This window comes from Perca fluviatilis, chromosome 23, assembly GCF_010015445.1.
Source record: "Perca fluviatilis chromosome 23, GENO_Pfluv_1.0, whole genome shotgun sequence".
Classification (NCBI taxonomy): Eukaryota; Metazoa; Chordata; class Actinopteri; order Perciformes; family Percidae; genus Perca; species Perca fluviatilis.
The window spans coordinates 12893115-12917803 of NC_053134.1; the positions used below are offsets into that span (position 1 = coordinate 12893115).

The 24689-nt window shown below is 38.8% G+C and overlaps 1 protein-coding gene and 1 long non-coding RNA gene across 6 annotated transcripts in view; one reads left to right on the forward strand and one right to left on the reverse strand.

Annotated features, from left to right (window-relative positions):
* plxna4 (plexin A4) overlaps nucleotides 1–17075 on the forward strand; it is a 250922-nt gene extending 233847 nt beyond the window's left edge. For all 3 annotated transcript variants that reach the window (XM_039791208.1, XM_039791207.1, XM_039791206.1), the window contains 3 exons: nucleotides 6671–6883; nucleotides 12070–12220; nucleotides 13163–17075. In XM_039791208.1, the coding sequence (XP_039647142.1) occupies nucleotides 6671–6883; nucleotides 12070–12220; nucleotides 13163–13258 (460 nt within the window). In that variant the 3' untranslated portion in view covers nucleotides 13259–17075. The remainder of the gene's footprint in view (nucleotides 1–6670; nucleotides 6884–12069; nucleotides 12221–13162) is intronic.
* LOC120553123 overlaps nucleotides 7200–24689 on the reverse strand; it is a 104142-nt gene continuing 86652 nt past the window's right edge. Inside the window, exons 4-9 of one of the 3 annotated variants that reach the window (XR_005638105.1) lie at nucleotides 14817–15091; nucleotides 13470–13612; nucleotides 13144–13280; nucleotides 11500–11617; nucleotides 9459–9569; nucleotides 7200–8008 (exon numbers count right to left, since the gene is read on the reverse strand). This is a non-coding gene — a long non-coding RNA (uncharacterized LOC120553123). Of the gene's footprint in view, nucleotides 8009–9083; nucleotides 9570–11499; nucleotides 11618–13143; nucleotides 13281–13469; nucleotides 13613–14816; nucleotides 15092–24689 lie in introns of those variants that run through there. The other 2 variants (XR_005638104.1, XR_005638106.1) reach the window with 2 other exon arrangements.

Consider the following 24689-nt stretch of genomic DNA (forward strand, 5'->3'; position numbering starts at 1 on the left):
AAAGGTCCGTAACTTGCCATTCATATGAAAGGTTGGGCCTTTTCACCTACGGAGGCCTAGCTGGAACAATGCCCAGTTAGGTCACCTTTATAAAGCTGTAAATAAGGGGCTGAGCAGCGAAGCCGGTATTATTATTATTATTATTATTATTATTATTATTATTATTATTATTATTCCTCTTTCTAAGAAATAACATGTTCCCATGCACGAAAACTCACCAAAATTTGCACACAAGTCCAGTCCTGTGCCAAACTCAATCAGTCCAATTCATATGGTAATAGTCCTGATGGTGGCCCTTCACCAGCCATCTAAAATTCTAAACTTTAAAATTTCATAACAAATCAACATCTACAATGTCGCAACGTACGTCAAACTGTAGTCCCAATAGAGAAGAAACTGTACTCTGCTTTTACCCAGTAGTAATTTTGAAGTCCATCACTCTACTTTTTGCAAAAAGTGCAAAACTTCTTAAACCTTTCTCCTCCCACATTTTTGTTTCAATTGACACCAAATTTTGGAAACATCATCTCATGAATACATTTCTGACCGTCTTAGCCGTTGAAGCTAGAAGTGTCATCAACTGGCCAATAGCTCTCTGAAATAAGCACTTTCCTTCAGACCCGAAGGTTGTGAGTTTAAGCCCCAAGATTTACAAGGTTATCATCTTGTAACTTATCAGCCTTTGTGCTTTGGACACCTTCCCTGCATGTTTTAGATGTTTTCATCAACACACCTGTCTGAAATGAAATCAGCTCATTAGTTTGTGTCCTAGGTTAACATGCCACTGTGTACTCTGGTATTATGCTGTGGGAATTAGAGACATGGGTTTCTAAGAGCTAGGAGCTGTAGCTCAACAAGGTTGATAGTGGTTTTCAGAGCGAGAGATTTAGAGTTTCAATCCCCTACACACCACTCATCAGCCCTCACTTAAACACTACGCCTGTTCCTTGGGCATAATTAACGTGATGAGCAGGAATGTTTGGCACTTCTGCTGAAAGAACGCTCATGTATTTGCCATTTTTCTCCTCTTCTTCTTCTCCATTCACATTCACTTTTTCCTTTTCCTCTTTAAAATGCTCGGCACTGAACCATCGCTGCATAGCAGCTATAATTTAAACCTTAGATCGCTGCATGAAAAAGGTCTGCTTGGTCAGTCCCCTGCTTGTGCTGTAATGCCCCGAATAGGATGCCCTGGATCACAACATCTGTGACCAAAGCAACTTCATTAGGCCCATGTGCAGGAATAGGACAACATCCCACAACTGCAGATTCAGATGCTTACTGGCTCTGTGTGCCAGAATTTCCAATCAGTGCAAACTGCAAGAGACAGTTAGACATGCTACTAAAGGAATGCACAGAGACTTTGTTGGTGTGGATATATCAATCCTGGTTGGTAATCTTTCCTTCTTGGGTGAAGATTAGCAGAGTTGATTTAAAATAGGCTGTACACTCTGTAGTACCACATTAGTACTTACACACTTTTTTCGACATACTATACTATGACTTTTTTATCACTTTTTTCGACGTTTTATACTATGACTTATTTTGACATACTATACTATCACTATTTATCACTTTGTTCGACATACTATACTATGACTTCTTGTCACTTTTTCCGACATAATATACTATGACTTTTTCATACCCTTTTTTTCCAACATACTATACTATCACTTTTTGTGTGGACTTTGCATGTTCTTCCAGAGTTTTTTTGACATACTATATGACTTTTTGTCACTTTTTTCGACATAATATATTATGACTTTAAATTAACTAAATATGAAAGGGGAGAGAGAGGGGGAAGACATGCAGAAAATCATTTTATGTTTTTTGGTATACTATGACTTTTTGCAACATTCTATACTATGACTATTTTTCACTTTTTTCAACATAATATACTATGACTTTTTTATCACTTTTTTCCAACATACTATACTATCACTTTATCACTTTTTTCAACATACTATACTATGACTTTTTTATCACTTTTTTCCAACATACTATACTATCACTTTATCACTTTTTTCAACATACTATACTATCACTTTTTTATCACTTTTTTTCAACATACTATACTATGACTTTTTTTCAACATACTATACTATGACTTTTTTATCACTTTTTTTCAACGTACTATACTATGACTTTTTTTTTCAACATACTATACTATGACTTTTTCATACCCTTTTTTTCCAACATACTATACTATCACTTTTTTTATCACTTTTTTCAACATACTATACTATGACTTTTTTATTACTTTTTTCAATATATACTATGACTTTTTTTATCACTTTTTTTGACTTACTATACTATGACTATTTTTCACTTTTTTCAACATATTATACTATGACTTTTTGTGTGGACTTTGCATGTTCTTCCAGAGTTATTTCGACTAAATTAACTAAATATGAAAGGGGAGAGAGAGGGGGAAGACATGCAGAAAATCATTTTATGTTTTTCGGTATACTATGACTTTTTGCAACATTCTATACTATGACTGTTTTTCACTTTTTTCAACATACTATACTATGACTTTTTTATCACTTTTTTCCAACATACTATACTATCACTTTATCACTTTTTTCAACATACTATACTATCACTTTATCACTTTTTCCAACATACTATACTATCACTTTATCAATTTTTTCAACATACTATACTATCACTTTATCACTTTTTTTCAACATACTATACTATGACTTTTTTATCACTTTTTTTCAACATACTATACTATGACTTTTTTTCAGCATACTATACTATGACTTTTTCATACCCTTTTTTTCCAACATACTATACTATCACTTTTTTTATCACTTTTTTCAACATACTATACTATGACTTTTATTACTTTTTTCAATATATACTATGACTATTTTTCACTTTTTTCAACATACTATACTATGACTTTTTGTGTGGACTTTGCATGTTCTTCCAGAGTTTTTTCGACTAAATTAACTAAATATGAAAGGGGAAAAAAAATTTTTTTTTTTTTTTTTTTTTTTTTTTTTTTTTTTTTTTTTTTTTTTTTTTTTTTTTTTTTTTTTTTTTTTTTTTTTTTTTTTTTTTTCCTTCCCCCTTTTTTTTTTTTTTTTTTTTTTTTTTTTTTCACCTTCTTTTATTTTTACTTTTTCAACATACTATACTATGACTTATCACTTTTTTATGACTATTTTTCACTTTTTTCAACATACTATATTATGACTATTTTATTACTTCATTCGACATACTATACTATGACTTTTTTCGACATTCTATAGGCTACGACCATGTTTTTATCACTTTTTTCGACATACTATACTATGACTTTTTCCAACATTCTAAACTATGACTTCTTTCGACCTACTATACTGTGACTTTTTTATTACTTTATTTGACATTCTATACTATCACTTTTTATCACTTTTTTCGACATACTGTAATATGACTATTTTTCCCTTTTTTTAAACATACTATACTATGACTTTTTGTGTGGACTTTGCATGTTCTTCCAGAGTTTTTTCGACATACTATGACTTTTTGTCACTTTTTTCGACATACTATACTGTGACTTTTCTATTACTTTATTCGACATACTATACTATGATTTTTTTCTACATACTATACTATTTTTTTTATCACTTTTTTCGACATACTATAACTTTTTTCGATATACTATACTATGACTTTTTAACACTTTTTTCGACATATTTTTCACTTTTTTCGACATACTATACTATGACTTTTTTATGACATACTACAGTATACTATGACTTTTTATATTGCTTCAGCTGCTTCTCACGTTTAATCAAGTCTTATTTATGGATTCCTACTTAATTCAAGCCTAAAAATGTTCCACATCTTTCATTCATTGTAAATTCTTTACGTACTTTAAAAAAATGTTGAACACAGCTGATTGAGATTTCCTGATTTGACCCACCCATTTCACCAACCCATTCATTACTACTGGTGTTACTTCTTCATCCAAATTAAAGCCGGCAATTTAGATTAGCATCAGCTTTTACAAAAACTTTCATACAATATTGCCATTATTTGGCTTTTTTAGGACATTCTTATTAATTAGAACCATTTCCACTTTTCACTACAACTTCACCTTCTTACACATTTTAACGAGCAATTCAGTGTAGCGACAGCTTTAAAAAAAACTTTAAATGTTCCACTTTTGTTTGATACATTATTGGTATTATTCAACATTCCAATGAAATTCATACTAATTAAAACCATTCCCACTTTTCCAATTATTCTCACTTCACCTTCTTCTTGTGCAATTATGCTGGCAATCCAGTTCAGCAATTTAGCTTTTCAGCATTCACAAACATTTTCTGCAGGAAATGCATTTTCTAGTATCTAATACTTCCTATTAGAGTAGTGGGTAAACACTTTACTTGAATCAATTTTAATTTACAGCACTTTGTTGTCCTAAATTGATAGGCAAGGGGGGGAAAAAAAAGTATTTTAATGAAAGGGCTTCTTCTGACTCGGCCAGCGTAATTCCTCTAAAATAAGAGATGCCCTTGATCTTGGCAGCTGATGTTCAACCTAATCCCTAATCAAAAGGACTGAACATTTTTAAAACTGCTCAGCGTGAGTTAACTGCTGAAAAATTCTGTGCTTTGTCTATTTTCTATTTTCATATAGATAACATGTAGATGTTATTATGGTGATTATTTTGAATGCACAAAATCATGTGGGGAACCTCATCATTTTAGTGTCCACTGCCGCATTGAAACAGCACATACCTCAAAGCACAGGGCAGTAGGGCAGATTGTCAACAATCAAGGCACCACAGCAGTGGTGTTGATATCCCTTTGATCCATGCATCTAATCCCACTAGATTATTTGCTTAGATTCATTTTGAAGTCATAATGCAGAGTTTTTTTTCCTTCCTCAGAGTCCAAATCCCCTTTTGTTAGATTGTACATATAAATGGCTTTGTGGGTGGCTGTGCTAGGATAAATGCTTAGTGGAATGGTAGGGGAGCACCAGTGGTATTTAAATGATTGCATTTTGTTGTTCCCCCTCATCCTTTGATATTGTGCCACACTGAGAAACTTCTATGCAGGTTAGACTGCAATGTCATTCCTGTTTGAGTTTTGCCACATCAGCTAAAATGCACATAAACCAGAGAACAGTAAAGATATAGAGATCCAAATAACATTTTCTTAATACCACCTGAGCCCTTTTACTGCAACACACAGATAGAGATGGCCCTATCTCTATTCTTTTTGGCAGAAATAAGCCTAGCAAATAAACAGACTTGTATATTTTTATTATTCTGGACAGGCACAAAATAGGACCCACTTGCACAAACAAAGCAATATGAACTGTGTCACTATGCGGCCCCCAGCGAGGACCCCTGGACACTGCTGGAAAAAAATGAGAGCCAGCCACCACCTGGTTTTAAAGATAAAGGCTTTATTGAATTGAGCACAAACATCAAATAGAGCACATCAGCAACAGCAGGGCCTGTGTACTAGCTTTGCAAAGTGAATGAATCCTCGTCCCCCTTCTGGCGCATAATATGTTCATGTCTATTGCCTCACAGGCTGTAGCAAATATAAAAATGGCATTTACGGACTTAGGGCCCTATTTTAATGAGCTAAGCTCACAGTGTGAAGGGCATGGCGCAGGTGCGTTTAGGGCGTGTCCAAATCCAAAAAAAGGGTCCGTGCGCCGGGCACATGGTTCAAAAGGGTTGTACTTCGTGTCTTCATTAATTCATAGGTGTGTTTTGGGTGTAAAATGCAATAAACCAATCAGAGTGTCATCTCCCATTCCCTTTAAAAGCCAGCCGCGTTTGTACCTTGGCGCATTGCTATTATGATGGCGGATTTGCACCGTAATATTTTTATTTGTAATCTTTTGCATGTTTGTGTGCAGCTGCCCTTATCTGTGTGTGTGTGTGTGTGTGTGTGTGTGTGTGTGTGTGTGTGTGTGTGTGTGTGTGTGTGTGTGTGTGTGTGTGTAACAAGCATAGTGTGTGCGTGCTGTGCGTAAGCCTAGGCGCATTTTACTGATTTGCTGTTAAAAAAACAATGAAATGCTGCGCTAATGACTTTAGACCAGGTTTTTGTTGGTCAATGGCACGATCACTTCCCGCTGCCTCAAAATAGCAATACGCCAAGAATTCACATGAACACATCTGCCTGTAAGACCAGAACGCCCATGGGTGCAAAGATGGGCGCAGGTGCATTTGCTATTTAAACGACGTGGTCGCTGGACGGGAAATTGACAGTTGACTGTGCCGGTCTTAAACTACCAAAGACACTTGCGTCGGGCTTTGCGCTACGCTGCGCTGGGTGCAAGATAGGACACTTAATCTCAGAGCAGTTTAACCAGACACAGACTGTTGTTTTATTTTACACGCTTTGTTTTTGCATGGCTATTTGAGCATTCTGTCACTGAACAATCAATGCAAAAGTCATTTTAATGACAACATGCATACAATGACATAAGTAATTTAGTCTCATTAGCCCATTGACATTTTTTAACAGATGACATTCTGTTAGAAGTTCAGTTATGGTAACACCCCACAACATGGCATTTCAAATTGAAGGAAACCCCATTTGAATGGATTGCAGGATTGGCTGCAGCACACCTACATACCATTATTAAACAGTGATGAAAAATAAAAGTACTTTGTTCTCTTTTTTCCTCTTCCCTGCAGCCTACCTCTGCGTTTCTGGGTAAATGTGATCAAGAACCCCCAGTTTGTGTTTGACATACATAAGAGCAGCATCACAGATGCCTGTCTGTCTGTGGTGGCCCAGACCTTTATGGACTCCTGCTCCACCTCAGAACACCGCCTTGGGAAGGACTCACCCTCCAACAAGCTGCTTTATGCCAAGGACATTCCCAGCTACAAGAGCTGGGTGGAGAGGTGAGCTGTTGATAAATGTACACACCAAACACTAGATGGATGAAGAGAGCAAGTGTGTGTGTGAGAGTGAAAACATCAGAAAACCTGCATTAGCCATGTTTCATTCCAACACACACACATTGTGACTGTAGCTCTGTGATCTATGGGCCATGAAATACAATCCAAATTACAACACAGTGGGAATGGATGGGAACGCCCAGGGCATGAGATCTAAAGTACAGAGTGTGTGGGAAAAAAAGAGGGGTTTGAGAATAGAAGTAGAAGCTGGTAATGTGTTAAAATGAGAGTTTTATTAAATTTATTTGTCAGAGGTAGTGTGAAGCAGTTCAGAGTATTTGTGTTGGTAGCTTCGTCACAAGGCAAACCTCGGGACGAGAATATATGTGCACTGCTTGAATGGGTGGAACCAAATGGGGAGCTTCAGGCTCAGGACTGTACCCATTAGTCCTGTGTGGGTTAGTGTCACTGGTCTCCCAAAAACACAAATAAGTGTGAGGAAATTGCATGGATATGTTTGGATAATGTAAGAAGGTATGCAAATGCAAAAACAATCAGTGTGGACAGAGAATTTAGCTACTGTAGGGAGCTGCCCAAGCAGAAATGTAAGCCTGTATTGGGGCTTTTTAGGCCTTTATTTTTATAGGACAGCTGAAGACATGAAAGGGGAGAGAGGGGAAATTACATGCAGCAAACGGCCACAGGTTGGAGTCGAACCCACGGGCGCTGCATTGAGGAGTAAACCTCTATATATGGACACACGCTATACCAGGTGAGCTACTACCCAGGCGCCCTAGTAATACACAGATTTTATTATTTTTTTATTCAGTTGGAAAAGCCTCCGTCATATAGTAGTGAATGACTAAGGGTTGATCTGGTTCTGCTTCACTCTGCTGTCCAACCATGCCAAAGTAAGGGTCATGACAGGAAGAGGATTTTAAAGGCAGAATTCTGCAGCTATGAAAGAAGGCTGCAAAGGGAAGTTAACACTGTAGAGGAAGAGATGTCCTCCTCCTCGCTCTCCTTTATGCTGCAGCTTAAAGAAAAGACATTCTTACCTAGAGAGTAGGCTAATGGAAACCTGTGTCTCAGGAAGGAAATCTCTGCTGATGCTTCTTCAGTGCTTCTCTGTAGAGACAGAACTAATTTAAACTTTGAGCTTTTACTTTGTTGTAGTCAATCTACAAAGAAAAAGACTTGAAATGCTCATAAACATAAGTCAAAAACTGTATGCATATTCAGCAGTTTTAGGTTTTATATTATATAATATATATATATATATATATATATATATATATAGGGTTTGGAGGCAGTGCAATTGGGCAGAGCCATGATATCCCACAGAGATTTTGACTTGCTACAGTATGTTCATGTTATTAATTTGGGGCTGTGAAGTGAAGCCAGCTAGTGAGATATTGACACTTGCCTTGAATTTGATGTGGGAATTGATGGTCTCCAGACAATGACAAATACATCACAGCTGTCATAACATTATTTGTTTACAAGAGTATTTGCATATGGATCAGTGCATTTCCAAAGCTAACATTTTATGGATTTTATAGATCTTTCTTGCAGATTTGCACTAAGGCAACTATGAAATAAAGATCTAAGATTTACTATAGGCTGCTTGTATTCAAAGGATATTTATTTGACAGCAGCTTTTTGTAAGTTTCTGTCTGAAAAATATTAGGGTATTGTGGAAGAACAGGGTATATGCAGGAATCCTTAAGTTACCTTAAATACCTTTTAAGACCTTAATCTTGAATCTTAATTTTAAAATGCTCATATTATGCTTTTTAGCTTTTTCCCTTTCCTTTATTGTGTTATATATCTTTTTGTGCACGTTATTGGTTTACAAAGTGAAAAAGCTCAAGTCCACCCCAAAGGGACTTGCCATCTTCCAGAGAAAACACTGTTCACAAAGTGCTCCAAACAGCTCTATTGTAGTCTAGCCTTTACTTCCGTTCGTCACTTTGTAACACAGGTTATAATGCTCGCCTAGCTGCTAGCGTGGCACGGCGTCATACTCTGCAACTGACAATCTAGCAGTACTTACTGCACATGTGCGACTCCCAACAAAGATGGAACAGAAGTGAGATGCCTCACTCTGTAGCTAAAACAGAGAGCTCAACACACAGGGTGAAAAGAGGAGCTGCAGCAATGTGCAGTACAACAAAAAAATTAAACCACATAAACCTATTCAGGTACATCCTCTAAATACAATTATGAACCTGAAAATGAGCATAATATGAGCACTTTAAATTATTTGAGTGATTCAGTTTTAATTGACATTTTAGCCATTATTTCCCTGTTTCAATATGAACGCTAATAATCTGTATGACGTTAATTATGATGATTGAGAAACCACTCTGACGATGGTTTAAACTTTTGTCATAGTATTTCACAAAAAATGCTGGTAAAAATGTTATGGTATGTCCTTAAAAAAAAGTCATAGTATAATGTGCCATAACAGAAGTCAGAAAAAGTTATAGTATTGTACAGTATGCTATAAAAACTCATAAAAACGTCATAAAATTTGATAGTACTGTATAGTATGACCACTTGCATTGGACAGTACCGATGGCAGGAAGTGGAGAACCGATGATTCGTTGGCCAGTTTTCACCTCCCTACTGTGATGCAGTTGGTGAGGATGATCTCACTGCTACAGCAGTAAAAATTCTACAGAATCTGAGGAGACAGATGGACAATAAAATATCATAGTATAGTATGTCAGAAATAAAAAAACGTCTATATCCATTTATAGCTACCTCAAAACAAAGCTCGTGCACATGCGCCCAGCTGCAATGCCACAATGATTAAGATATGTAAAACAGAACCAGGCATGTACATGTATACAAGTACATGCATCTTTATAAATCTGACGAAAAGAATGCGTACGCATATTTCTACCTTTGTGTGTACACAGAGTTTTATGCATCTGGTCCCTGCTGTGAGCGTACCATAGCAGCTTTGTGGCTAACACTTAGCATGTGGGACCGGACAGCATTGATCCCCAGCGAGGCTACACTTATCGTCTTCGGACACACAGAGCAGTAATGTTATGCTTCACGCTTATTTCAAGAGATGGGCCTCAGCCATGGTTAAAGCTACTTGACCTCCAACCCTTTGTCCGAAAACTTCACCATTGGCTAGGTAGTTTAACACCCGGGTGTAAAGTAACCATAGCATGAGGTTATCAAGCAGCAGTCAGTCAGTGGGCATGCTAATGATTGTCTTTTCAGATGTCAAATCTATCAGGATTCCATAAATAAACTACACAGAATCCCACTATGCGCCTATGCAATGATTGAATTTGTGCAAACTTTAGTATACAACCTCTTTGGACAAATGTACAAGTTGAAAACAAACTACAAAATGTAATACCTTGGAAAACTTTTGACTTGACTTTTTAAAATTGATTCATCAACTTTTGATGCTTTTAAAATCCCACGAACACCCTGAGTTTAACATTATTAAGCACACAATGGAACACTTGATGAACATTGTAGGACTATGTGTATGTACTGCATCTTAAAACAGTAGTTCTAGTCACAGAATTAAAGGTTTGCATCAGACCAACACCTTGTCTATACTTATTCATACATAAGTCACAAGAAAAAAGACTTGGAAAAAGTTTGCAGTTTAGCATGTAAGACACAAGTGAAACACAGTTCAGCTGTCTACACAAACTAAACGTAAATTTATCCTGTTAAGGGCGGGACACATATAGCCGATGGGCGACCGTTGACAGAAAGCCCCGTCGATATGATCAGTCGCGTCCCCGAGGTCCAAAAAACTGCCACAGAACAGACCAAAAAGACGAGAGGAGACGATACGTAATACATCTCCATAACAGCAGGCGGCGCTAATCTGTAATGTTGCCCAAGAAATGAAAACCGGCAGCTGATTGGACGAACGCGTCACATGGGTTTGTTTTCTCCGGATATTGAGAGCCAGACTGTCATGGCGGCCGTTCAGAATACGATCTCATATTGTACTAAAATAGTTCACTGAAATGTGTTTCTGAAAACATTTTAAGCGAGAAATAGGCCATGCAGTTGCTGAATCTGTCTTCATTTCAGCTCAACAAAGGTCAGTTTAAAAGATTTTTTATCAGATTTTGAGAGACTGTAGTCACCTCATTGCGCTTGTCATTTCCGGGTGAGTCCTGATTTCCCTGCCGCCGACCGAACATGTCAGGTCGGCCAAAATGAATGCCGACAGCCCCCCAGACGGACGACGGCACGGGACACACTGAACAGATTTGAGTCACTGACCTCGCCAGACTGTCCCATGGCCGATAATCGGGTTAATGTGTCCCGGGCCTAAGACACATAAGAGACAACTGACATCCAGCTTGTTGAAAAAAAATGCTGCAAAGTTCATTATCTTTAGGACTATAGAGAACAGTCCAAGTCTTGGGCTAATATTGGATTGTTATTGGAACTAAGCTCACAACACTTTTTTAAAGTATGGGATTTTAGTTTTGTTCATGAACATTTTTTCCTAAAACAAACACACCAACAATCCCGTTAGGAGCTCCTACAACTGCCCTCCAGCACTGAACAGGTGTTGATGTGTGCGTGACCTCTTTGCAAAGGCTATGAGCATCACCCACCTGCCTTTTCCTTTGCTCAATTTGCTCTAAAGACTTGCTTCCTGGCAAATCCATCTCTCCTTCACACATGCCCAGAATTATCCAGCCAAAGACCGGGCCTGTCCTCGAGCGGCTGCAGCTACAGGAATTTAATATGTAAATAACCAGCTTTAATTAACATAGTTGATAGGGGTAACACAGCTGCTGCTGACAGTGACTGATTACCCTTACCTTAATGCATTGCGTGTGTATGTGTTCTGTTGTGGTGTTCAAGGTTGAAATCTAGGCTGTCAGTTTCTACTATGACTCCATTTCAGTCATGTAACTATGCAACACACTTGTTGCCTCTGTGCTACATGTATTATATCTTTATATTATCTTTTATCTTATATTACATATCTTCAAAGAACTGCAGTAAATCACTGCAAGGAGTAATGAGCTCCAAGGAAAACAGCAGCACTATCTACATTAAAGCACTGGGTGTATTCTGTTTCCCAAATCATTAACAGTTTCCTTTTAACAATGTTCTCAGAAGAAAACACAGTCCAAATGTTTATGCTTTGTTTTATTCCGCCCTGTCTCTTTTAATAGGTACTACTCCGACATTAGTAAGATGCAAGCGATCAGTGACCAGGACATGAATGCCTACTTAGCAGAACAGTCCAGGATGCACATGAACGAGTTCAACTCCATGAGCTCTCTAAGTGAGATTTACTCCTATGTGGGCAAATACACTGAGGAGGTATGTAATACTAACACTTACAACACATCTGTAACATTATTATCTAAGATTTAGTACAATTTCGACCCACTGAGGTTAGAGATTTTTGGTAGGAAGTTAAAGGAATATTCCACTGAAAATTAATATAATATAATTAATATAATCTACATTTATATCAATCTAGCAAATAGCACATACTAATAAATATGGTTATTGTGCTTTACATAATAATGGTAGAGTAACCAAATAATAATAAATGCTATGTAATTTGCTGTATTGATAATGCGCTGACTCTACTTACAATTGCATTTGGTTTCATTGATAGATATGTGATTATTTGTTCCCACTATTAACCATGCAGAGGAGGTTGATGTGGTTTTTCTGTCCTGAGTAGTGTCTCAAATGATCCTCTCCGGCTGTGTCAGGGCCAACATGCTCCACCAATCAAATGGTTAGCCTGTAAGCAGCATGAGAGGCAAACCCCAGGGCAAAAATACATCAAGCACTAGCTTCTGCTGATAAAGCTTATTACTTAATGATTGCATCTTCATCAGCTTACTTTCCTCATTTGTATTGTGGTGGCCAGACTACAGTATAAGAGGACAATTTTGAAGTTAGGGGGACTTGTTCTCCAATCTCGATGGAAATACACTCATGAAAGGGTTAGTACAATATTTGATGTTCAAAAGATAGCTTTTCAGTGGAGGATTCCTTTAACGGTTTTTTAGAGTTTTCAGTTTTCTACACTCGGCAGTGATATGTCATCAGGATATTGCATTTACTAGAATAAATATTGTCAACAGTAATATTTAAGAAAGAAAATACAGAAACACATTGGAGCATTTTGTAGGATTGGCTATCATGATATACCAGATTTGAAAGTACTGATTGCGGTTTTGTCATGTTGAGTAATTTTAGTAATGTCTTTGTGTGTCTGTGTTTACCTCACTGTCCTGCTGGCAGATTGTGTGTTCACTGGAGCAGGACGATGCAGCCCGGAAACAGAGGCTGGCCTTCAAGCTGGAGCAGGTGGTGGCCTTCATGAGTCTGGAGAGCTGAGGACCGCACTTCCCAGGGCGCACTGGGAAAAGACCCCATCAGAAACCGAGCCGTGCCTGAGTGAAGACCTGTCCCCATCTTTTTCATCATGTGATTTCCTCCCTCCGCCTTTCAAAGATGATGACTTCTTCCTTGACCTTTTTTCTGCTTTCTCTATTCCCCAAGAAATATTTTGTTTTCCTCATCCACTCTGCTGCATAGACTAGTTTACCTTAAGATATCTGAAGGGTGGTTCGGAGCTGAAGTCGGCATTTCCCACAGTGCAATGCGGGGGATCCCTCAGCTTCACCACAGGGAGAGCTTCAAGGGGCGATGCTTGAAAGCTGGCCATATTGGCATACTTCAGTCCCCCTGCTGGAAGAAAAGAGGGGAAAAACATTTTTATGTTGCCTTCAAGAATTTACACTGATAGGTAATTCTTTAAAAACCACAATGGTGGGTGTCCATTTTGTTGACAACTTTTTTTCAAAAATAGGATAGTTAAAATAAAACCATCTCTAGAGTCCAGTTTATTGTAGTTCTATATTAAATGTACAAGATTAAGAGGAAACTTCAAAAATTATGACTGCAAGCCAAATGAACACCTCTGAAGAAAATTAATGCAAGGATGGTTTGCCAAGTTTACACTGTACCTACAAGCGAAGCATACATATCTGCGAAATTTGGGGCGAGTCCAGGCAAACCTAGAACGTTCTTGTGTTCTTTCAATGTAGCTGGAGTTGTATTTAAGAAAAGACTGATGGGGGTAGGGAAGGTTTAGTGCTTCTCTGAACTTTTCCTTTATTGAAACGTGACTGACACTACTTTACAACCAGAGCATCCCCAATCTATACCCGTTTGCAACATTCGCACATTTTTCCCTGCCCAGCATACATTTACAAAGAAAAACGCTCATGATTTCTGCTTCCATCTGGCTTATGTAGCTACTGCAAAATTAAACTAGTAGACAAAACTCTGGAGGCCCCGACCCAAGTTGGATCCTCTGTAAGAAGCACACAACCAACTCTGGAAGACAGTGTTCTGACTGCTTATCCAAACACCAGGAGCAGTCTTTGTCTGGCTCTTGCCACTTCCAATCTTGTGTCGCCACCGCGACGGTCTATCAAAGCACACACAGACGCACAGATACACACACAATCAGCAGCTGCACAAGATCCTGACTGCCCAGATATCTACACCAACCCTGGAGGAGGTAAATGGAAAAGCTGACTGAAATGTACTGGGTAAGAAACTGCTTGAACATTTAAAAAGAGAAGAATGATTCAATACAGTGTAGCCAGAGATGACTGACTGCTCCCGAAAGGGGTCCTGTTGTGAGAGTAGCACTTCTTTCCCAGGATGTTCTTATTGAAAGACTTTTGTGTGGAGAAATCAAACAAGATGGACTTAGTTGGTCAGCCAAAAACCAAAGGAGCTTGAAATTTTCAAAATGGTCAAAAAATGCATTTGTAAAGTGCCACTGAGGAACTGACAAAAAAGGACTGTAAAAGACAACTACTTCTAGGACAAAAAAATTATTGTGACTTGAACTTTAAGAAACCTGTGTGATTTTTCTGACCTCAGTGTGTCGAGGTGAGAGGCTCTGTGGGCGAGGTGATCCGATCCTCCTTCCTCTTTCCATCGTCCAGGGTGTCTCCAGCTCTCGGCACACCGTTCACCCTTGTGTCCAGCTCCTGACTTAGCAGTTTTCTTTTCTGTTTTGCACAAGCGTTGGAGATGGTAGCTAGTTGCATACGACAAAACCCTAACTCTTGAGTGTGTAACTGTTGAGGCGCTCTTGTCTGTATTAGTGTAGTTGTCCTCAGTGGCGGCAGGGGGCGGCCTTCTCCAAGCCTCAAAAAAAGAAAAAAAAGAGAAACTCTGATAAAGCAGATCAGGAATAGAACAAGCAGTGAGCATAACGGCAGGATAAACAGGAAAATGATAGACATTAAAAGTAGATACGACTTGTTGGAGAGAGCGATTAAAAGAGAGATGATGGAGGCGCCCTACGTACCATTTGACCTCTGCCCTTTCTTTTGCCTTGACAACGTGCCCCATGTGGTGATGTGAATGTGTGAAGACCGCCCTAGGTCCACCTTGGGTCCTTTATTGGCTTTTTAAGCGCATGTAAAACGTTAACAATTTAAGAAACTTATTTAAAAAAAGTGAAAAATAAGAAAATTAAGCCTTGCAATGATGATGTGGATGTGTTCTTTTATCTTTCTTTTGCTTGGAAGAATCAGGATGGAAAAAGTGGATTGTTCATGTAATAAAAACTATAACTTTCGTTTAAGGTGGAACCTTTATCCAGTTCAACCCCTACTGCAGAACTTCATGCCCATGGTTTTTGTGAAGTGTTAGATGCTAAATAAAACAGATATTATATACCCTTGCATGTTGACCTATTTGGATGGTATGAAAAGGAACTGCCTTGCTCAATGATATTTATATACTTCTACTACTACTTGGGAATTTTAAAGTCATTTACGAGCCAACTGTTCATTTTAAAATGATGGATCTTACAGACAACATGAACCCTGTTTAGAATGTCTTGTCCTGTTTACTGTGTCCTCCATTACGGTGTATTGTGACAGCTGTGTCTTTCAGTTTTGGTACACAGACGATGCATGTTGAGTCTTGCTCGGTCTTTGCTGCTATTACATCTTGTTTTGATATTTGTCTACTGCATTACATTGATTATTTCATCATTATAATTGCTTACATTTAGTTTTCTCCACCAGTTGAGCCCAGAACAGAAAAGAAACATTTTGAGTTATGAAGCTGTTTTCAAATAACTAAAGATGGACACTTATGAAAGCAAACAGATGTGGTTCGACAAAGGTTAATTTCATAAAAAGTAACAACAGACTGCATATGTTTGCCAATATATGTGTCACAAAATAATTTCAATTTTCTTGAAAAACACCTGGAAGAAACTATGTATACATGTGATTTATCATACAGATAAACATAACTTTCTAATAAGAGAGGCACATTAGGCTTGATAGTAGACTTATGTTTAAGACTGAGGTTGGCAAGTGACTGTTTCTTTCTTAGCCCTTGTGTCCAATGTGTGTGAGATATCCAAGTCATTGTCCATTTATTACTGTCTGCAGCTATACAGTATGATGGATGTCCGTTGTTTCAACTTGGTGGGGTACATTCACAAGGCCTTTGCTGGACATGTTATGTAGTAAACATATCAAACCTATCCATGTCCGTTATTGGAAAATTATGTGAATACGGATTGAGGGCCTTGATTAATTCATGCAAAGCTGGCATTAATTATGTAAGAAATGTACTACTGAAACCACATAATTTCAAAGAACCCCTCTCATTTCTGTAGCCAATGTATACTCTGTCTAGATACCCAAAGTTTCCCCTTACAGCCGTGTGTTAATAAATAACACAAGGTGACATCCTGGACTGTCATTGTGAATCTACCCCCCAGTGTAACATCCTGTCTTTCATTTCTCCATGCCCTGTCCCTTCCCCTGTAACAAATGTTGTCTGCTAGAAGCCACCTTGTGTTGCCAAGACCACAGATAAAGTTTCCACCTTTAAACGTTTTGTAGGAACTTAAAATGTCCTCCTAGCTCAGTGTTATAGCAGGTGTTACAGAAACATGCTAGAAAATACTTTTACTAGACCATATTTGAAAGATAAAGAGTATCTTATCGAGATAAAAATGAATCCTGGGGGATATAAGGCGAGCTTCTCTAACTTTGTTATAATTAATTGTATACCTGTGTATGTAAATATAATGCATTCCTATTTTGCAGTCAAGAACAAAATACTATTTGTAATATAGAATAAACTTTATTATGAAACCAAACATTTGCTCTTTGTTTCAATGTGCAGACTGCAGTCTTGTTGGAGTCTAATTGACAACAGCTATATTTGAATTATACTGTCATTGGCAATCAAAGTTTAAATTGAAAAGATATACTGTAAATACTATGGTCTGAATCTTAAAGTACTATGAGCCAGATTTAGACTTTGACATGCCCCTTACTCTGCTGTGAAACAGCCTCCTGCAAGATGCACACTGATGATAAATATTTAAAGATTCAGTCAACCTCCAAGACCCCTTCACAGGCAAACTGTGGTTGGAGCTATGCCAAAAAAAGGAAATTCTGATCAGAAACATGAAAAAAATTAATAAAAAAATGAGTAAGTTGTTCTGTCCTTACAGGTGCAACATCACCAACATGGGAGACTTGGAGACACAGTCCCAAGATCAGGTACAGTCTGAAAACACCTGTGAGGGTGTACCAGGAATTACAAGGGCTTTAAACTAAATGGTGTGGCCATATTTTATGGCTAACAAAAGTTTATAAGCATCATTACATAAAACTCAAAGCAACAGCCACTGACAAATAAAACAGGATAATAGCTCTGAATTCTTGGAATGCGCTTGCACATAGAGACTGTGTCTCGCCAAATGGCTCTAATTTTCCTTTCCATCCTAGTGGCAAGTGCTACGTCAGCCAAACTTGGTGTTCAGGGATGTTGAGGCCATGCAGGTCTCACACTTTCTGGTGCCAGACAGAGCAACAAAGAATAGATGCACAAAGATGCATAACAAACAGCTAGGGCTGCTCGATTATGGAAAAAAACATAATCACGATTATTTCGGTCAATATTGAAATCACGATAATTCAACACGACTACTCATGACTTCTGGAAAGATGTTGCAATGATTGAACTTAGTAGAAAAAGTTAAATAGATCAACAGTAAAACAAAACTAAAAAAAACACATACAACTGTGAACTTTGCCTTAATACTTTTCCTATTTAAACTTTATTTTTTCATTCAGAACACAAGAGAAAATAAGAGTTTACTTGCAAAACTTAATGAGCTAAATAATTGTTTTTCTCGATTGTTCTGTTTTTGTGATCATTGGGAGCCGAAATCATAATCACGATTACATTTCGATTAATTGCACAGCCCTACAAACAGCTGTTGTGATCATTGTGCTGTCAACTGTATTCATGTCAGGATGCATAATAACATTGTAATAATTACAATAATTACTGTAATAGCAGGACAAGACCTCTCCCATGAAAAGAAAACCCTCAGATTTTTTGAAAAATGCATAATGGCCAAAATCATTTCACACTTTAAGCATTCACATTGATCAAATTATGGTTTTATCCAATTAATTTAAAGTATATGGCCTTATTTTCCATGTTGCCACTGGGGAGGAGGGAAGTCATGCTCCGAGTCCAAGTGCACACTCACTGAATAGTCGGATTCTGAATAGGAGTAGTTCAATGAGTAAATATCTAAATAGTATGTAAATTAACATCCAACATACTGTGAGCCTACCTTTCTAAGAGCAGGGACAGAAGTCTAGCCCACAGTGATGACATCCAATTCAGTCAAAACCATTGTCATCAGAGTGGATGATTTTGGCTTAGAAAAGCGACTTCCCTCCCTAATAACAAAGCCATCTCATTCTGGGCAGGACAAAAATAAACATCCCTGCAAGTTGGGACTAGAATAAACAAAGCTGGTCCCACAAATCAGCTACAATCAACTTAACATTAGAAGACTGTGTTGGTCTACTAGAAGCAGCTGATAGTAACAGTAGCCATGTGTTATGCGAGTAGGTGGGCAGCTAGCCTATTTTTCGAGCATAAGTTGTTTAAAAAGTTCCATCCAACTCTTTTCCTTTTCTTAATGAGGAAAGCAGGGCTGAATGTACATCATACATATGTAAATTTACATAGATCTTCCCAACTTCGACAACTTCTCCATTCCATCTTCCAAGTTGGACTTGGCAGTTAGAAACTGGCTGATGGATTATCAATTAATGAGTAAGACTGGCTCACTGGGCCTGGACCTTTCATTGTGTTTGGCTCTGAATCAGCCTATTACGACTCCAAGTGATGCAAATGCTGCTTAACTCCTAATCTTAGTTACAGTAAAATATGCTGCATGGGGTAAATCCATGGATCTTATTTATATTGGCAAGAGGCAGGTTACAAAAGCTTCTCTGGTTTAATGAGAGGTGTTTCCTGACATGATGCAATTCTGGTCATTATAATGCAGGGAAAGCAAAAATCTACTACCAAAATAATTAGGAAACAGTAGCATTGGTAAAGATTAGTTGAACCCATACATTTCTTCCTCTTGAAGTCAATCTATCCGTCCTGAAGCCATTCAGGAAGTTAAAAGTAAAATCCCTGCCTCTAAGCACATATCAAGCTACAAAGCTTAGCTATAGTTCTGCAGTAAACACATAACTGGTTTATTTTATTCTACAATCTGCATTATTCAATACGATACATCAAACGCAGTCAAACACATTTTAAAGGGGTGATAAAATGCAAAACCGATTTTACCTTGTCATAGTTGAAAAACGACAGTTTGGAGGGTAAATAGGACATACATAGAACCTCAAAATCTCATTGACACCTCTTTCCTCTGCAAATCTCACAATTTGAAACTGCTGCTGAAAACGGGCGAATCTCAACAAAGCTAAAAGTTGATGTCAACTCCTCAACTCCTAGTCTTTGTCACGCCCAGACATTTACATACCATTGACCTGAGGTCAGCTCAGTCTTCTGAATCTGGGTCACGCAGAGCTCAGAAATTGTATACATTGCTCGTCTGCTATTTAATTTCTAAATTCACTTCTGATACTTTTTTATACAAGAAATTAACTACGTAGAGGTCAAATATGTGCAGTTTTACGAAAATTGATGGCTAATTGCACAGACCCCGCCCGCTGTGAGCTAGATGGATCTCCGTCACGGCCGGCAGCCCACGCTCCATACCCGTGCAAAGTCACCATTTCTGGGTTACTGGATCTATCAAATGTCGATTTCAATTTAATGCATTTTTGTGAATTTCAGATGTCTCGTTAAGAGGAGGCAAGCTAGCTCTCATCGATAAGAGCTCCATCTAGCTCACTCGCGGACAAGAGGCGTTTATTTCCCCAATTGTTTGTTTAAATAACTCAAAACATATCCATTATAAGATTAACACTAGAAGTGCCGGAATTCCATAACTACTAGAACTGCCGTGAGCGGACATTTTGACCGCCACATTCCAAACTCTAATCTCTCATGATAAATACCTAATTGCGATATTGTATTATGTATTGTGTTAGGATATCTTTAGAAAAACGTAATAACACCGAAATGTACATTTTAACAAGTTTAATTATACATTTGAGTAGTAATACGTGTTTCAATAATTCATTTCATGGTATAGTAAACCGTCATTATTCCATACATTCATATCTCGAAAAATATGGAGTGGAAATTCATTCAACTTAACTCATAACAGCCAAATAACAATTATAAGTATCTTATTTGAACATTTAGCTATAACCTAACCTGGCTGCTCTGGTGCGCAGCGCTGCTCGGACCATGCACCGCTGCCCTTTTTTCCTCCATAAACTCCTCTCTCAGCTCCTCTGCCAGCTGCTGCATGAACTTCCTCCGGACAATTTTACAGCTGTTGCACTTCTTGGAGAGGATGTGTGCAATGATTCCAGCCAGATCGAGGATGTATAAGTTATATGAACATGTAAACAGCCACCGGCCATCTACGTGTACCGCGCCTTTCACAGAGCGACTGCCCGGAGCTTGCCTTCTGATTCAGAACAGAGTCCATCCACGCCGTAGTAGCCTACGTTACCGACTGTGGCTTTGCCTTCGGCCCATCGGTGATGCCCACACTTGTTACTGCTAGTTACGTTTCTCTGACAGAGACTATGGTAGTTACTAAGCAACCAAGATGCATCCTCAACCGCGCGAAAGATTAAAAACAATACCGCAAAAATCCGAGCGGTCAATATGACCGTGTATGGCCGAAAAAGGTAAAAGTGATTGTATTTTCTTTGCCTTTAGTGTAATGTATGTAAAAACAATTTTAAATTAAAATACAGACTATTTTAGGAAAAGTCAGGCAGCAGCAGGATTGTATTTTTTTATTCAGCAAAGTTATTACACATATAAATTTCAAAATGGCCGTTCTAGTGTTAACTGGAACCTTTGGTAAGAGATTGCGGGCGTAACAAGCTCGCTGACCGCGCTCTCATTCACACACACCAGCCATTTACAGGAAGAGGGGAGAGAGAGCAGAGAGATTCAGGCCCTGGAGCTCCGTCAGGGCCTCGACATTTGATATTCCAGTAACACAGAAATGGTGACTTTGCGCAGGTATGGAGCGCGGGCTGCTGGCCGTGACTGAGATCCATCTAGCTCACAGCGGGCCGGGGTCTGTGCAATTAGCCATCAATTTTCGTAAAACGGCCCATATTTGAGCTTTATATAGTTGATTTCTCGCATAAAAAAGTCTCAGAAGTGAATTTAATAACGAAATAGCAGACAAACAATGTATAACCTGCTGTCTCGTCTCCAATGTATGTGTATGTGGTTCCTCAACCAATCAGCGCGCAGCTCATCTAAATATTCATGAGCATACCATATTTGGAAGAAAAGCTCTTGTTCCAAATAGGACCAAAACACAGGGATGCATAAGGGCCCATATAATAGCAACCGGGACATTTTCAGCCAAATCAATGTTAAATAAATAATAATAATAAATACCCTATATAATCATTCTATCACCCCTTTAATGGACACATTTTCAGATTCTTTTAAGTGGCGGCTTTGTTATCTTACAAAACACACAGATTCTGCATCTGACTTTTTGCAACATTAACTTTTTCAGTTGGTACATCTGCACAATAAAGCATATCACTACCCCAGTAAAACAAGGCCATCTTGAAACACCTTCCCTGAGACACATAGGACTTTAAAAGGTCAGAGGTAAGCTAAAAAAGACAAGTAAATGGAACACAGGAGTGACAGATGAGGAAATAGAAAGTTCTGTGTAGCAAAGGAGGGCAGGGAAGGTATGAAATGTAGGAAGGGGTATGCCCATAGACCGGAGGCTGCGGCACTCCAGCAGACTGAGTAGCTGACGGGGAAAAGAGATTGAATTGGCCCAGTGTCACCCTCCATATACCAACCAGTGAACTGGGGGTAATGGGTGAGATATAGAAAGAGGCATGGTGGAAGGAGAGTCAGAAAGAGAGGTAGGGAGAGGAGGGAGGGCTGCCAAGTGTCGCCCTAATTTTCTGACTAGTGAAGTGGGAATAATGGAAGGCAACTCTGAGGTGTGATGGGTTGAGAGAGGTTGGATGGAGGTAGTGAAGGGGGCAGGATGATAGAGAGCCGGCTATGATTGCTTCGCCCCAGGGGTGGTTTTCCACACTCCCATGATCACCACAGCCCTTTCACCCCAAACCCCCACCCCACTATCACATCAACACACACTGATGTGATGTGGCCATGGAGACAAAAAAAAATTAGAAGGTCTGTCCACATGGAGATAGAGTAATAGAAAGACAGGAAGGAGAAGAAGAGAAGAGTTTGGTGCTGTTCAGGTAATCAGTATTAGAGGGCATGAGGGGTTACGGGATTGGATGATCGATAAGGCTGAACTTGCAGCTTTGGGGACTTGAACCCATAATCATCCCCTGGCCACCTCAGCTTTAAAGACTTATCGTCAAGACAAGAGACTATTAGATTTACTGTCAACAGAGAAATTTAAAAGATTAATACCACTCTATCAGCTGCTGTGACAAAGTTATCTTTACAAAGAAAGGCCTTAAACAGGTCCACGTAAGGCTAATGTTATAGGATTGCACATACAGCTCAGTTATATTGGAGTATAAAACACTTCACACTTAGTTATGGTATGGCCTGGCTAATGGTGCCAGCCTGTCTTATGTTTGTGATGTATCTATAACAATAATTGGCTTTGGAGCATGAAGACTGCAAGAAGAAGGGGATTTTAGCTGAGATTTAGAGGTGTCAAACTGGAGAAGGTGCACAAAGCTTAAATCTTTTCTTATAATCTCTCTCTCCTTAGCTTTTTTTATTCTTCAGAAGGTTGCGGCATCTGTCACTCACAACAGAGTGTTTTCAAGCTTTTTCTAATAATTCGGTAACAATATGAAAGTATGTGGAATTAAAATGTTTTGGGTTTTGCAGTTAAATACTGCCAAAAATCATTTTAATAATCTCAGATGATGCCAGAAAAATTTAAAAAATTGTTTCTGAAACATCTGGTTATTGCTTGTGATTTTGAGTTTTGGAGTGAGGTTTCTCATGTGGCTCCTGACATGTGAATAACTGTCTGCTGTATCTAATGCCTGATTGCAGAGGGCAGGATGGATGGATTGATGATAGAAGTGTAGCTTGGACACTGGTTGACGGGTCTAATTTCAGGAGTGGACGCGGAGATACTGACAACTGTACGCAAACAGATGGGAGCAATTACCGATATTAGTCCATTCTCCTCCGTCTGCTCTGCCTTGGTAAACATTTGTGTTGCTGGTAGCAGCAGGGATAGAGTGGGAAAGAAATCAGACAGACTAAATGTTACAGCCAGAAACACCCTAAACACTACAGATGGAGAATGAAGATACAAATCTGAGCCTGTCAAAAGGCTTCAGAACAAAGAGTTTGAACACTGAAGTAACCTTTGAGCTAAGACAAGGTGTGTAGATCTGCTGGAGTCAAATCAATAAGTATAAACAAGTGAGTAGGGGTGGGCGATATATATCGTTTACGATAATATCGTCATTGTTGTGTTAACGATGTGCAAATTGACATCATCAAGTATTTAAATTACTTAGATAAAAACACTTCAAAACGCATTGGAACGCTACACATTCACTAATGTCAACAAAGATGTCGCTGCGCAGCGGCTACTAGCTCTCCTGTCGGTGTATATTTATACAAGTACAGCCACACTGAACTAATCAATATAGGACTACGATACAACACAGCCGTTACGAGAGCCTTCCAGGCGGCTCATAACATCCTGGAGGACAAAGCCAGACCGGGCGCTCCGTGGATTGTTGTCGGCAGCTAGCAGGCCGAGCTAGCTACCGGCAGGATCGAGACAAGAACTCCGGCAAGACCAGAGGCGGAGGACTGCATTTTTGTGCATAATGAATGGACTACCAAGAGCAGGATCATTGCTCAGCACTGCTCACCTGACCTGGAAGCCCTGTCGTTAATATACAGGCCATTTTATCTACCACGAGAACGGCACACTGCCGTCTACATAGCCCCCGATGCTAACATTAGCCCAAGTTTGGCTCACTGCTAACCATAGTGAACAAACTGCAGCGCGATCACCTGGAGGGGATACATATTATAGCAGGGGACTTTAACAAGGCATCCTTAAAGTCTGTACTCCCTAGCATTTTCCACCATGTAGATTGTGCTACTAGATGGAAGAACACACTAGACCATGTATACTCTAACATCTAGAAAGCATACAGAACTATGTCTCTCCCTCACATGGGCCAGTCAGGTCACATCCAACTACTCCTGATCCCAGCATAAATCCCGGTCAGAAGGACTATATACAGCCAAGTAGAACAACTATCAAAACCTGGCCTGACACTGC